General features: G+C 40.9%; 1 protein-coding gene across 1 annotated transcript in view; it reads right to left on the bottom strand.

Moving 5' to 3' along the window:
- fbxo11b (F-box protein 11b) overlaps positions 1–15489 on the bottom strand; it is a 118239-nt gene that overhangs the window by 71842 nt on the left and 30908 nt on the right. Inside the window, 1 exon segment of the mRNA XM_078230654.1 lies at positions 1109–1236. Coding sequence (XP_078086780.1) covers positions 1109–1236 — 128 coding nt within the window.

Genomic DNA, 15489 nt, shown 5'->3' with positions numbered 1-15489 from the left:
CTAGATAGGATTATGTATGATATACAGCAAAGAAACAGTTTAAATGATCAGTTAATTAGACAGAAAATTAAGAAGCTCGAGAGAAAATAATTTCAGAGGCAGGAAATTACAGACCAGGGCTGAAACAAATTAGTCAGGTCCAAAGTAAATTTTAGACACCCCTTAGAAAGATTCAAGATCTCAGAAAAGAAAAACACCAGCTTCCTCATATGCAGAATATTAAACTATTACAGCATCCAACACGGTCTTCAAAATAGTTGAATATTTTCAAGGTGTAGCTACAGTATAGCACTTAATCCCAAACAAAATAGCTTTCACCTCATTTAATTAACACATTCGCAATTTCCAACCTTTGAAATTCACAGGCTAAATACAGTGTTCCAGTTCCCAATTTCAAGCAAAATCCTCAATCTCCAAAAGTAAACTTATCAGCTCAGAACAGAAGAGGAGATAAGAGCAGGAGTAGACCATTCGGCCCTACCAGCCTGCTCTGCCATTCAATACAATCTGGCTTCAACTCGCTTTCCCGTCCACTCCCCATATCTCTTGATTCCTGAAACAGCAACAATCCCAGCCTTAAATATAATCAATGATGGAGCAAAACCATCAATGTGTGATGGGGCAGAGAAAGTTCTTGCAGAGCTATGGATGGGAGATTTAAATAGACACCCAAAACTGAAACTGCAACTTTCAAAATAGACAGCTGCCATAATTCTAAAAAAAATGCACTTTCCAACACATTGATTTTTTTTTCCTTAAATGGTATCAAAATCCAGTCGCTTAAATGAAGTCTGTTAATCTGATTAAGAATTAGTGTACGTTGGTGAAATTAAATCAGGACATGATTTTCATATCAGCACAATGCTTGTAACATATCAACATCCAACATTCAAGAGAGCAAATCTCCATCTTCAGAGCATTAATTCCCTCATACAAAAATTAAACATGCTACACACGATAAAATGTCCACCTCACCCTTCAAGAACTCCATTATCTGGTCAGTAACAAAATGAGAACTGACAATACAGTCACTGTATTAGCCATGCTTCCACATTAAAAAAAGACAGTGAACATCAAAACATTTTTCTAAACTCCTGAAGTGACTCACCTCCATACTGTTCTTTGTAGGGTAAGCTGTCCGTTTTGACAGTAGTGACTTTCTCCGCAGCTGGTATGGGCTGTTTTGTGCACCAGGTCCTGATTCTTCTGCAATCATGTCTGCAGGGACATCCTCATCTATGAATGGAGAGAAAAAAAATTGGGTCTTACACAAAGCATGTAGGAGGGGTTTTAATGTCCTTCAGAAGATATCACTGTTCCATTATACAATTCATTAAAACTATTCCATCTCCTGAACAAAGATTCTGCCAACTTTTAATGATTCCTCCCAACAAAAAAATTAATGAGAAAACTCCAGAGGATCGGTAAAACAGGAGTGAGATCCCAGGTGGCAATGGCCACTTCATGTGATTCCTTGGCATTGCCCACTGCCCTCAATCCCTCCAGGCACCTCCACACCCCCGGCGTGGTCATCACAAAAAGGAGCAGCGATTCATGCCACGTGACGTCATGCCGCCAGGGGGAGTCCATCGTGGGTGGACGCTACAACGCCAAGCCCTTTAATTATCCCTTAAAAGTAATGTAAACTCATGGGCATAAACCTGGTCACATCACCAGCGAGGAAGATCTCAAAGAGAGATCTGGCTGGCACAAATCCTGTTATGGCCTTGAGACTTTGCAGCCATAATAGGATTTGCACCCGCAGCGAACGGACCTGCTAACTTCAGTCCAATAATTCTTGGAGAACTTGTCATCAAACAATTAGCAAATTTGAAAATGGGCACATCCTTCTTTCAAATGCAACACCAAATAGTGTGCAAGCTTTCTCTTGGCAATAACCCAGCTCACTGTTACTCATACACGAAAAATTTCCAACAAAGATTGCCACTGGGAACAAGGTTTCCATCAAGCAACAGGAAGCAGCTTTTCTACACACTTGCCATGGGTATCAAGGAAAAGAAAATATGTAACCCCAAAACAGACATTAGTGACTAAAATTTTGTACCAATGCAAGTCTTCTGAGGAAATCCAATACTCAACTTGTAATTGTGCAGTGCCTTTAACCTAGTAAGGCATCTCAATAGTCAAAAGGTAAATAACCCTGGTCGCGACAACAGTAACTATACAATTCTACAGTCTGCAAATTATGAACAATATGAACACGGATTATCTTCAAGATAATTAATCATTTAAAAAATCTAGTGAGGCAAGGCATTTTGCAGCTCAGTTAAGTTACATCAAAAAAGGTGTACAGAGTGGCAGATAGCCTTGGACTGATTTACTTGGAACATGAAATTCTATGAACTTGAGCAAGAATCTCTTGAAAGAAAATGTGATTGACAGACAAAACATGGAAATACTTAGAAATAGTTTAAGTCCTCATCTTACAGCTCCCTTAATCAAATGCCAAGGTAAGCTGGTTGCATCACTGGAACACAAGGCCTCTTCAAATAGCTCATGTAGAAGCAGGAGATTTCGGATTCTAGCTAAGTTGATCTCGAGCAGGGCAGCATCAGAGGATAGATCGCTAAACCTGAAGTTCCTGTGGGGGCTGAATTTTCTCTCAAATTTCAGAAATATTTCCTACATTTGCTGATAATACTACTTGTTTTTTCTATTGCTACCTTCACCTTTGGATAGTAAACACCATCCTCTACAAGATAAGAAACAAGGTCCCTGGAAGACAGTATTTTCAGGGCTCCCTTAAAATACATGCCATCACAGAGGCGTTCCTTCTGTCCCTGACTAGGGAACAGTTCTTGTGGAAGTCTATTGCTGATTCCTGATAAATTCCACACTTCTGTTCAAACTCATTCGATCTACACTAAAACTTATGACTCTCAGCACATTGATTTCAAAATCATTGACTTTGTTTAGAGATGCCTCCATTGCCTTGCTTCATTTTATTCACCCCATCACACCAAGCCCCCTCCAAATTAGAGCCTTCGACAATCTCACTCCCACACTGCAATCTTCCTTCCTAAATTCAAAGGAATCAAGGGTTATGGCGATAAGGCGGGAAGTGGAGCTGAGGATTATATCAGATCAGTCATGATCTCATTGAATGACAGAGCAGACTCAGTGGGCAAAATTACCTACTTCTGCTCTTGCGTCTTATGGTGTATTCCTCAAAGCTGCTACATGCTACATTTCTGCTCAAACCACTCCCCTTAAAGTCAATGCCTTTCTTTGTTGCCCACTGGGCAATGACTCATAGGAACACAAATCGGTATAGGGTTTATGATACCTACAGCCTGTCCCTCCTTTCAAGGAGATCATGGCTGATCTGTGACTGAAGTTGTGTCGCATATCCCTTCATATCTTTGGTGAATAAAATTTTAAATCTGAGGTAATGAATTTCAGAATTGATTTAGCATAAATTATTGTTGCAGAAGAGTTCCAAACTTTGACTGCCCTTATTAAGCAGAAGTGATTCCAAATTTCATTTTTAAAATACCCACCTTTAATTTTTTGACTACATCCCTTAATGCTACACTTGCCAACCAGCACAAATAGGACAGATAGAGAAAACACTTTTCCCATTAATGTCCCAAAATCTTTGATCAAATCGCCCCTTAACTTTCGAGATTCTAGAATATAATGCTCAGCATCTTATCTCCTTGGTCTACACCACCCTCCTCCATCCACTGTGCTGAATCCAAACATCAACCACAATCTTACAGGCAAACGAGCTTGTTTTTTTTTTGCACATAGATACACTTCAAAAAAAGCCCGTGCAAATAGAGTCCCCAGCTCTGATTCATTATTATTGGACAACATCCTTTGACAGACAAGGCACCTTGACTATCCTTTGTCCCAACTCCAAAACCAGATGTGTCTATTATCATGGCAATAGTTATCTCCTACACATTTTCTGGTTAGTTTTGGCAGAAATCTTGACAACTTCCAGCAGAATCCCAGTTAAGGATGCCTGCTGGGGTCGAGGAGCGTGCCAATTTTCTTGTATGCCGAATTGCCAAACTTCCAAGAGCAGGTACTGCATGCAATGTTTGCTTGTTGCCTGGCAACAGAGAACCAACTACAGCAAATAACCATATAGAAGAGTCCCTTTCTGCAAGAAACTCCAATATAAATTATGGTACAACCTGCGCTCATGCCCTATCCATAATTAAAATATAGACAAAACAATAGTGATCAATCTGCTAAGACAAGCCATTGTACATACATATACACTGACACCTATTGGCATAAATCTGGTATGTTTCTGAAAGTGTAATAACAGATTTTATTTCTTTAAAATTATTCAAAAATAATAAAAACAGCAATTAAAGTGTACTGATTATACTGTTCAACTACCATTCAGAGGTCTGAAATAATCAGACAAATCCCACCATACCAGTTTGAGAATTCAGATTCAGTTGCTGAAATCTAAATAACCCACCATCAGTAACTGACCACAAGCTGCCAAATGGTTGTAAAGAAAAACAAATTCTCTTGTGTCCCAGCCTGAGAGATCCAGTCTCATGCCAATGGGTTAATTCTTTACTCCCTTCAGCGAAAATGCACAAAACCACAAAATGGTATCAAACCATCGCAGCTCAAAAAGGTAACACCCCGGTATATTCTCACTGGCAACTGGGATGGGCAGTAACTGCGGCTTTTATTGGTGAACATTTATTTTTAAAAAGACTAGCATGTATTCAAATAAATTATTCAAATTATCAATCAGTACAATCATTGTAATCGCCATCTTCTCATATGGTCTGTATCTCATAAAGGATACCAGAAAGGGTGGGGGATCTCAGGATAACAGGGTAAAACCATGATCACATGGCCCTATGCTGCACACTTTCCTTCACGGGTAAAGAGAGACAGAGCTACACAGTATACAGAATCCCTTATGAGCTAATATACAACCAACTGGGGTCTAACTCCGTATCCCAGAACCGTCAAGCAATAAAAGGATAATCCAGAAAAGGGGGGAGAGGGGGTGTGGACGACATCAGGGTACTGCCATTGGTACAAGATATGCATAAGCTCTCATGTATAGGAACCAGTAAGCCTAGGATTCGTACATCCCGCCTAGGCTAGCAACACAACAAACCTCCCCCTCTCCAACCATATCAAAGGAACCGATCAGGCTCCCCAACATCGAAGATAAGGGAAACCTTCTAGGATTAACTATATATTTCAAAAAATCAGAGCCCATCTCAACACCCAACCGATCTGGACAAAGAAAGGAAGCTCCAAAGAGAAAGGAGCATCTGGATTATCCAACAGATGCCAGACGTAGTCTTTCAGCATATACAACGAGAAGACAGACAGACTGGAACTCTACATATATGATCACGGCGGAAGCGACCTCCTCCTCCAACCAATCCTAACTGCCGACTGAAGAGAGACTCCAACAATGCTGAACCGAAGCACTCGGACCCTGCAGCCAATGGGACAATACATCCTCAGGATAATCAAGTCTCAATAGGTAGAGCGGTACAGAAGCCCCAGAAGGAGACATCTTGGGGGAGGGCAATCTACTCCTCCATCCTACATACTCTCCAACTGACCCAGGCAAACACAGCCACTACTGCCCTAACCTGCTCAACAACACATTAAGAGCCAACAAGCCAAGAATATTCACATCACTTTTATACATTGAACGAAGTAAGCAATCCCAGAGACACCATTTGGGCTTTGCTAGCAACACATTTCCCCAGAGAGAAACATTAACAACTTATGTCCACCATACATTCCATGAGCCAAGTAATCAAGTAACCACTGCCACTACCTGCGTATCAAAATCAAAATAGAAGACAAACAAGGTTTGATACCAAAGGATTGATCAACTATATGCGTGAGTATGCACCTGAACAGAATTTCCCCACTCCAACAGCAGCAGAGACGGCAACAACAAAAAAAAGGGTCTAATTTTTTTCCAGGAATCATGACGTGTCGGTACTCTCAGGAAACAAGCAATGAATCTTAAATCCCAGAACAATAAAATTACAAAGGAAAATCGTGACCCCAATAGTCCTAACAGAGGATTTTTCTCACCCACAATGAGGATTTAAAACCATATCAACCATCTCTGTGCCAAACGTCCTCCCCACCACTCTGCTGTGGCACTATTAATCTTATCTAGAAAATAAATTGAAGGCTTCTAAAAATTGTACTCCGTGCAAATGCAAGGATTACAGCACATAAAAAACAAAGCAGGTAAATACCGTATGACCCTCATACAACCAACTGAGCATACTCAATGGAAAGGAGATCCACAGCCTCCCTAGTTCCTCTGTCGGGGCATGCCAACGGACAAATTCCACCAGAAAGAGAAAAGACAATCCTGATTGTCAGAGGGTAACAGGCGGCAAATGCCTCTGTGTTCATTATCATACATCCATGTCAGGATAAAAGGCATCATCACAAAATCAGGATGATGATCTCAGGGGAACAAAGTTCAGGATTAATGATGAACTACAAGAAAAATACCATCCATGGAGCTTGAAAATTGCCAAAGCCATGACAGGATCGTCAAGCAGCATCCTGCATCCATCCGGATTTTCATCGAAACCTCTGCAACTCTGCCATGTCATTGTCCCCAGTCCCAAATAGAAACTTAGCCCAGTCAGGTGGCATAGACCTGACACATCTAGCTACCTCCAACCCTTCTCGACTAACACCGAGGATTAGACAACACAAGACCCAGCGTTTGGAGTCTTCAACCAACCCCAAGCCTCCAAGATGTGTTTCATCGAACCCAAGACGCCCAGCCCTCGAATCGAGATAGTGAAAGCATGGCAGCCAATCATCCCTAGCGTCCCTCGGCAGACTGGGTGCACAGATACTCCTTCTTTGGCCCCATCTCAGAATCAGCCAGGATGTAGACACACCAAGCAGCAGTTGTGCCCCCACTGAGGAAACTACCCTCACCATTGACAGGCTTCTCTTCTCTGCTTCATCCATTCTTTAAGGTATCTCTCAGTTCATCAATATGAGCACCAAAACTCTGTGCTGAGGAGCTACGGCCATCGTTTGTTCACAGCTTCACTCAGTGGTGTCAATCATCTTGATGCCAACAGCATCGCCGAAGCATAGGCCTGCTCACCAACAAAACCGCCACTGCGAACTGGGCCCCAACCCGGCCGTCTCCAACCGCCTAGATCAAGCAAGGATTTTCATGACTTAGTTTTGCTCTCCTTTGCCAAATTTCAGCCAGGAATTTTCAGGTACAGAGCACAGATTATACACATAAGGAGCAGATAATTATGGGTTGCGCATCAGGATAAAAAATGGATTACAAGATGAGTAGTGTCAGAGCTCACAAAAACGCAGCACCTACATCATGTGACCCCCTAGTGAACAAATTTAAGAACTGTGGTTTTGAAATTGATCTTAGACAATTAAATGTTTACATTTCACATGGTCAGCTAAGTTGTTTCAATGTTTTTTTGAATTGGCACATTAGGTGCTATCCATGCAAAAAAGCCATGAAGCAGAGAATTTACAAAGCAAATGGAAGCACAACCTCAGTCAGCCACAAATGGGGGGGGGGGGGGAATCACATATGTTAATCATAAGCTGCCACCCGCAGAAAGAAAACCAGCTCAAAATGGCTCAAACACATCTCTTCTTGTAAAATCTACACACATTTCAGCTTATTTCAGTGAGACAGAATTCAAGGGGCTGCACTCAGACTGCACAAAATTCTGATGATTGTATCACCAGCCTCTCTGAATGGAGGCCCTGAAGGGTGCTAGAATGATTAATGTTTTCATCATTTTCCCCCTCCCCCAACTTTACCATATGCATACTTGGCCCGTTGCCTGGTAGCAAAGTACTGTCTATAGTGAGCAGCCTCAGACTGATTTTCCCAGCTTGCAGTAAATCAAAACGCATGCACGAACTTTGATGTAGCCCAGCATCCATCCACTAGGAGGGCTCATCTAAAAAAGCTCGGGTGCAGTCATCAGTCTCAGGCTGTTCCATGGGCTACACTGGAACTGGCAAGTTATCAGATCATCTGCACTCTCTTCCTGTAAATTCACCCATCAAACCCAGGAGGGCCAAGTTCATATAATGAACAGGAATTTGACAAATCCCAAAATACACCCCGACGCCCACACGAAAAACCACCAACAACACTATTCTCTACCAGAGCCATTAGCAACTGCAAAATGGCATCATGTTTGTGCACTCATCTACTGTACCTGAACTGCAAAGAATTTTCTACATGCTTCCAGGAATAACATTTAAACTTCACAGGAAAAAAGTAAATTTTGTATTATGCTAGTTCAGAGACGTGTGAGCTGTATATAGGTGCTAAATTCAACTTAGTCTCTACAATTGTTTAGAGGATACACTAGTGGCCAGAACATCCGCAATTGCCAAGAAAGGATGCTTGAACAAATTGACTACCAAGCTCCTTGCATTAGGTCTGTCAAAACATTTATGGCCTTGCCCATTGCCAAGGTAAGGCTTTGTAGCAGTGTATGTCCTTACAGAGCAAATATTTCCATACACTAAACACAGTCCAAATGAGCAGGATAAGCCATATTGTCAGAACATTGACACTTAACAAAAGAATTCTAATCATAATCTCAGAAAAATGGTCAAAAATATTAATTTATACAAAATTATGGCTTTCCAATATACAGATTAACATATTACATGCATAAGTGACCACTAATCATAGTTTAGCCTAGCTTTTAATTAGTTCCGCAAATAAACTAACAGATGCAATACATTTATGTCCAAACCACAATGTGTTTGAGTTCAACCAATTCCTCCAGGAAACTATTCTGGCAACTGAATTTCTTGTGCCTAATTGAACACATTCCCTGACAACACCCTCCCCACTACAATTTGTTAACTGAAAATGCACATTGTACAGAGTCCCCAAAATGTCACCTGCTATGCTTAAACTGTGTCATTTCTGAAAGATCACATAAAAATAAATGTGTAAAAGATCTCAGCAGCTGTTGAGCCACAGGAAGTTTAATTTGCAGCTTTGAAACCACAATATATTTCAAAGCTGTTAGTTGAACGTTTCACAAAGTAGTGTTATGAAAGAAATAGCACCATGCAAAAGCAACGTCCTACAAGAACTTGCAGAGCATCACACACTTTTGAAGTCCAGTCAATTAATTAATTACATTGGCCAATATAGCAATGAAATTGCACACAAGGTCCTACACATTGCTAATTAAGCCAGTTCTGATTTCGGTGCCATCGGTTTGAGGATGACTTAACCAGAAATACTGGGAGAACACTCTACTGCTCTTTAAATGACATGATGTGGAGATGCCGGCGTTGGACTGGGGTAAACACAGTAAGAAGTTTAACAACACCAGGTTAAAGTCCAACAGGTTTATTTGGTAGCAAAAGCCACGCAAGCTTTCGGAGCTCCAAGCCCCTTCTTCAGGTGAGTGGGAATTCTGTTCACAAACAGGGCATATAAAGACAGTCTGTGTCCTTATATGCCCCGTTTGTGAACAGAATTCCTACTCACCTGAAGGGGCTTGGAGCTCCGAAAGCTTGTGTGGCTTTTGCTACCAAATAAACCTGTTGGACTTTAACCTGGTGTTGTTAAACTTCTTACTTCAAATGACATCACAGGATCCTTGATGGCCACCTGATTAGGTACATGTGATCGAAGCTCTCCTTTAACTGTGTATTCTGGCAACTGAATTTCTTGTGTCTAATTGAACACATTCTCTGACAACATCCTCCCCACAATTTGTTAACTGAAAATGCACATTGTACAGAGTCCCCAAACTTTCACCACACACATGGTGGCACAGTGGTCAGCACTGCTGCCTCACAGCACCAGGGACCCGTATTCAATTCCAGCCTCGGGTCACTGTCTGTGTGGAGTCTGCCAATCTACCTAACCTGCACATCTTTGGACTGTGGGAGGAAACCGGAGCACCCGGAGGAAACCCACGCGGGCACGGGGAATTTATTTTTCAGCCTGGAGCATTAAAGGCTGAAAATGTTCCTTTTTTTGCAGTGGTGACCAGATAGGTTTTCTTGAGTTTTCTCAGCTCTCTACTCTCGCTCTAGATTTAGGGAAATAATTGGCCATGCTAAATTGACCGTAGTGTCAGGGGGATTAGCTAGGGTAAATACATGGGGTTACAGGAATAGGGCCTGGGTGGGATTGTGGTTGGTGCAGACTCGATGGGTCGAATGGCCTCCTTCTGCACTGTAGGATTCTATGAAGAAATTGCAGCCCTCACTCAGTACAGCACTTAAATGTCAGCCTAAACAATGCTCTCAAGGCCTCAGCTCACAATCTTGATTCAAACTAATGTTTGAAACTAAATGTACAAAGTTAGTTGTAAAGGCTAAGGAAAAACATTACAGCAACCATGTTAACCTTTCACAGCACCAAAAATAGCAAACACAATATGAAAGACATTATTGCAAGTGTACCAGGGAGTGATATACTAATATTGCACTTACTGGTGATGACCACATCTCAAACACTGGAGATGAAAAAAGAGAGGATAAACTCGAAATGCAATACACACAAGGCTAGGCCATTTATAGCCCTTCAGTTGTGGACGTCAGCAGACCTGCTGCTCAACGTGCCTTGTTTATGCCTAACCTCATTGTGGTATCTTGTCATGCAGAAATTTGGGGTTGTTCCTTTTCCTGCTTTCTGGCAAGAGAATGCTATTAAAACAAGCAGAGATGCACTCAGCAGATGAAAAGGTTTTGAAACAGTTATTACAGTATTAATAGTTTTACTTTCCTAACTTTAGGAAAGTGTTAGGCCTTAACTTGATAAGGATCACATATAAAGTCACCATTATCTCTGGCCAGAATGGAGATGAGTAACTTCCCTGTCAATCATTGCTGCTAAGTGACAATAACTTGAGTGACTCATGTCTGTTGTACGCAAGTACCCTCCATCCACTGCATTTTGCGGGAGAATTCGCCTTTTATTGGATGATGTTCCAGGGGTTCATCGAGACTCTAATCAGGTTTTTTGGGCTGTTTGCCTTTGACCTTTTTATATGAACTACTGCCTAAATCGACTTTGCTGTACAAATAGACTGTTTGCTGAGAGTCTTGCAGTGGGTCCTGCCTCATCCCCAACCACATTCATCTTCCTTTGTGCTAGGTATACGTCCAGGCACTGGGGACAGAGAAAGAGAGAGAGAGAGAGAGACAGACAGACCCACCTCCCCAATTGCTCCCTTACTGAATCCAACTGACTTAAATTTAACTGGGGCTCCTCATACCGCCTGGTACCAAGGGTGGTCACTCCCACCTCACCTCAGAATTCAGTTCTTTAGTTCATATTTGAACCAAGGTTATAAAGAGGTCTGGAACCAACCGAGTGATGCCGAAGATCACTTTCCCACAAGAGAGCAGAATTTACAATGTATCTGCCTGACCAAGAAAACCAGCTTACGTTGTCTCATTTCTTCACAGGACGCAAAATCCTTCTGATAGTAATCAGAAAGTCATCAGCTATTACAAAACTCACATGAAGCTTAGTTGTACAATAATAGGTCCCTTAATGAACAAAGAAATGACAATCTAATTAAATTCTTGTACATCCACAGGCTCATTAATTGATGGGAGTCTTAAAATCTGTTGAATGCGCGTTGGATAAAACCAAATAAATCACTGAGCTGCCAACAATCCTGCTGAACATTTAGTTACTAATAAGTTACATAAGTGTTTTCAAAAATGGAAATATTTGCACAGGAACACAATTTAGAGCTTAATTGCAAATGCAAACTGTTGGTAGGCCTTTATCTTAAACAGCAATCTCTATAGAAACCTTCATATATACTCGGTTTCCAAATGAAGCATAAAATACTAATGGCTTTACTCAAAGCCAAGCTATTGCATTTTTTGCTGAAAATGATTTAAACGGAGATATTATCTTCTGCAAATTTTGATTTACATCAAGATCGAAAAAAATGCCTTCACAACATTGGACTATCGTAAACTAAGATTTGTTAGTGACTGCAATAGGGTATACAGAAAGTTGCACTGTCAAGGAAACGTGCCTTTCCACAAATAGAACTTAAAGCAAACCCCAGGAGTCAAGTATGTCAATTTCCACAGCCCATTTTTTAAAATGGGATTGGTTGGGGGCTGGGGACAGTGTTCCTTGCCAGATCGATGTAGCAGAGTCAGATATGGCTTAAATAGCCATTTGCAGCTGATTACGTCAGTCAACTCAATCAACTCATGGTCTGCTGCAACAAATCAAGGTGGACTTAGTCAAGCATCAAGTGATTTTTCTTTCCTTTCCTTCCACTTTCCTGCCTCATGCAAAAAGTATCACAATCATTAACAACAGACTGACATCTTATTAAGAGTGCCTCTGAAAAACATCATGGGAAAAACCTGAATAATGACCTGCATACCAAATGTACGAATAAAAATCAAAAAATCTAAAGTTGAGAATTTTCCTATACACTGTGCAACCCAAGTCCACTGCAAATTGGAAATACAACTCTCTATGTCTTAATCCAAGCCTTTAATAAATGCTGAAAAACTGTGTCCCCAGTTCTCTGCCAAACACGAACCATATCCCAGAGTACATGCCTGGTATCTTCACTCGCTCCTATCTCACTACAAATCACCAACTCATGGCTCCATTTATAATTTTTACATTCAGCTATCTGCTTAGCGTACTAATCTTTCAGAAAGCTGCAAAACTGCGCAACTTTTTTTGCACACTGGATGAACAGCTGAACCTTATAACCGACAAATGCCAATTAGCTGAGGAGATTGCCGAGTCAGGGAACCAGCCTACAAACAGTAATTATGATACACCAGCAGAAATGTTCAGCCATCAGTTCAGTCAGCCTCAAACCTCAGCTGTTCTTTGTACAGGCAAATAAAGCTCAATCTCGCAACTCGTGACATGACATGCTATACCATCTGAGGCCAATTTTTGCACCTTACGACCATTTCACTTAATCCCACCAGTAGTCTTCCTACATAACCATTTGCAGAATTTGATCTGCTAAAGTGGGCTGTTGGTCTAGAAAAATTATCTCCCAGTCAATTGTAACCATAAAGTGCGTTTGCCGTTTAACCCTTATGATGATACTGTGCCTTAAAGAAATGTACTCGTGTCAAGTTTCCTAAGGGACTATTTTATACTTCAACTCTGATTACCGTGCCGATTGTCTAGTCGGCAGACCATCTGCTGATACTGCAGAAGCTTAATTGCTCGCAATTATTGGAGTGCTTGTTATTATCTGGGCTAATGCATTAGTTACGTTTCCCTGGGGTTTTCAGAGTACTATTTAAGTTGATTGACAAGAAGAAAATCATGAGTGGGTGGAGCTAAGCTTACAAAGCGGAAGAAAAGTTGGCAGTTGCAATTTGAATTTGAAAAGTAGCTCTTTTTCTCTCTCTCTGGAAATTGAAATCTGGCGACCTGCTAGGAATAGGTATCTCTCTCTAATGATTTGTACAAGGCAAGAGGTATTTTCGCCCTCTCTACCTGGAGTTCTGCTATGTGAAGGCAGGTTTGCCTCTAGAAACTGCTGAGAGAGAGTCAAAAGACAGGTGTTTCTCTGTATCTCTGTCCAGAGAGGTTAAAAGGCTGGAGGACTGGGAATTCACCCAAGCCTGTGTCTTGCAAACTGATTTTGAAGAGGAATTTATATCAATGGGGATATTGCTTAAATTGGAACTAATAGAATAGTTAGCAGTTAAGAATTAAATCTTGTCATGTTTAAGTATTTCAAATGGTAAAAGTCATGCTAATTCTTTGTTATATTTTAACTGATATTAAATAAAGTGCGTTTTAAATAAAGCTTCCTATTGGGTCAATAGAATCACACCCGAGTGGAACACCGTATGCTCACATATGCCAAAATCAAAAATAATTGAGGTTTAGGTTAACTTCATAATGTACCTTGGACTTTCTGATCTGATCCCTAATATCTTGTAGTACCTATAATAGTTTTGTCTTCTCATCTTAAAGTATAGATTAGCACAACATAAAGGATTTCATCCTCATGAAAACAGGCGCCTATTACTCTGTCCATCAGGTCAGAGAAGATTTCTACTCCACTGGACACAGCTTGTATTGCTGCTTTCCCACTGTCTTACATACTATTTATCTGTTTTAATTTTTATTCTCGCTGTCCATACTTTGATATATTAGAACCTGCCAATTACAGTTGAAAACCAATCACATTATTCTTTTGAAGACACATTTTGCAATACAAAACATGAAAGTATCACCCACTAATTTTGAAATTGTGTTCTTTATACCCAAATCATCAATCTAATAAAGCAGGGGTCCTAACACCAAATCCTGGGACCCACCATATACCTTCCACGAGTTGAAAACAACCAGTCACCATTGTTTTACTTTGTGATGACCCACGTGCTTTGGGAAAGTAATGCTTTGCCAAAAACCTGCAATTTTTTTTTGCGCAACATTCCTTCAGGACCAAGGTGGGCTGGCGAGTTTTCTGAAAAAGGGTTAGTTGGTTTCCTGATTATGACAGCATTAGGGCCCATGGAATACCTATGTGACCAGAGGTTGCCATTGGGATGAACTACTAAGAAGCAATGGGGTAAATAGAAAAGTAATTGTAATGGGGGTTGTGTTAACTAGTGTGGTGTGTTTAGCAGTTCAGAACGTAATGTGTATGAAGCGGAAGCAAGCAAAAAGTTCTCTCCAAATGGAAGTTTTCTGTCTGACAGTCTTTCAACAGATCATGATGGAGAATAATCCACGCTGGCTTTCCCGAATTAATTCACATTTTTCCAAGTAACTCTTAATTTTGTCCCATACTATCAATTCTAAAAGCTTTTCCACCACCAAGGTTAAACTGATCAGTCTGTAATTGTAGGTCTATAGCTGTTAGGTTTATGTTTATAATACCATCTTTTGAACTAGAGTGGAACATTTGCAATCCTCTCAACCTCTGACACCATCCTGTATCTAAAGCGGATTGAAGTGCTGCCTCAATTTCCATCCCTCCTTCCCTTAATATCCTTGGTCCACCTCATTCTGTCTTGATAATTTAGTAACTTTACTGCCATCCCATCTTATAGACCATCAATTTTTCATCCAGCCAGTATCTCAATTGTCTTTTGCTTTATTTCTGCAAACAAATATGCATGCATATAACACCTTCACAACCTGACATCCTAATGTGCTTTACAGCCAATGAAGAAGTATTTCTGTTTAGTCTATATTGTGACATATGGAACACAGCGACCAATGTGCACACAGTAAGCTCCACTAATAGCAATATGATGACGACCAGATACTATGTTATTTGGCGATGTTGATTGTGGGATAAATATTGGCAGGATGCCAAGGATAACTCCCTTCCTCTTTTGAAAGTGTCAAGAGATCTTTCCCATCCACCTTGGAAAGCAAACGGGGCTCCAGTTTAACGTCTCATCTGAAAGATGGCATTGCCAACAGTACGACATTCCCTCAGTACTGCACTGCTGTGTCAGCCT

The sequence above is a fragment of the Mustelus asterias genome, chromosome 15 (assembly GCF_964213995.1).
Source record: "Mustelus asterias chromosome 15, sMusAst1.hap1.1, whole genome shotgun sequence".
Lineage (NCBI taxonomy): Eukaryota > Metazoa > Chordata > Chondrichthyes > Carcharhiniformes > Triakidae > Mustelus > Mustelus asterias.
This window is presented reverse-complemented; position numbering and strand designations above follow the sequence as displayed.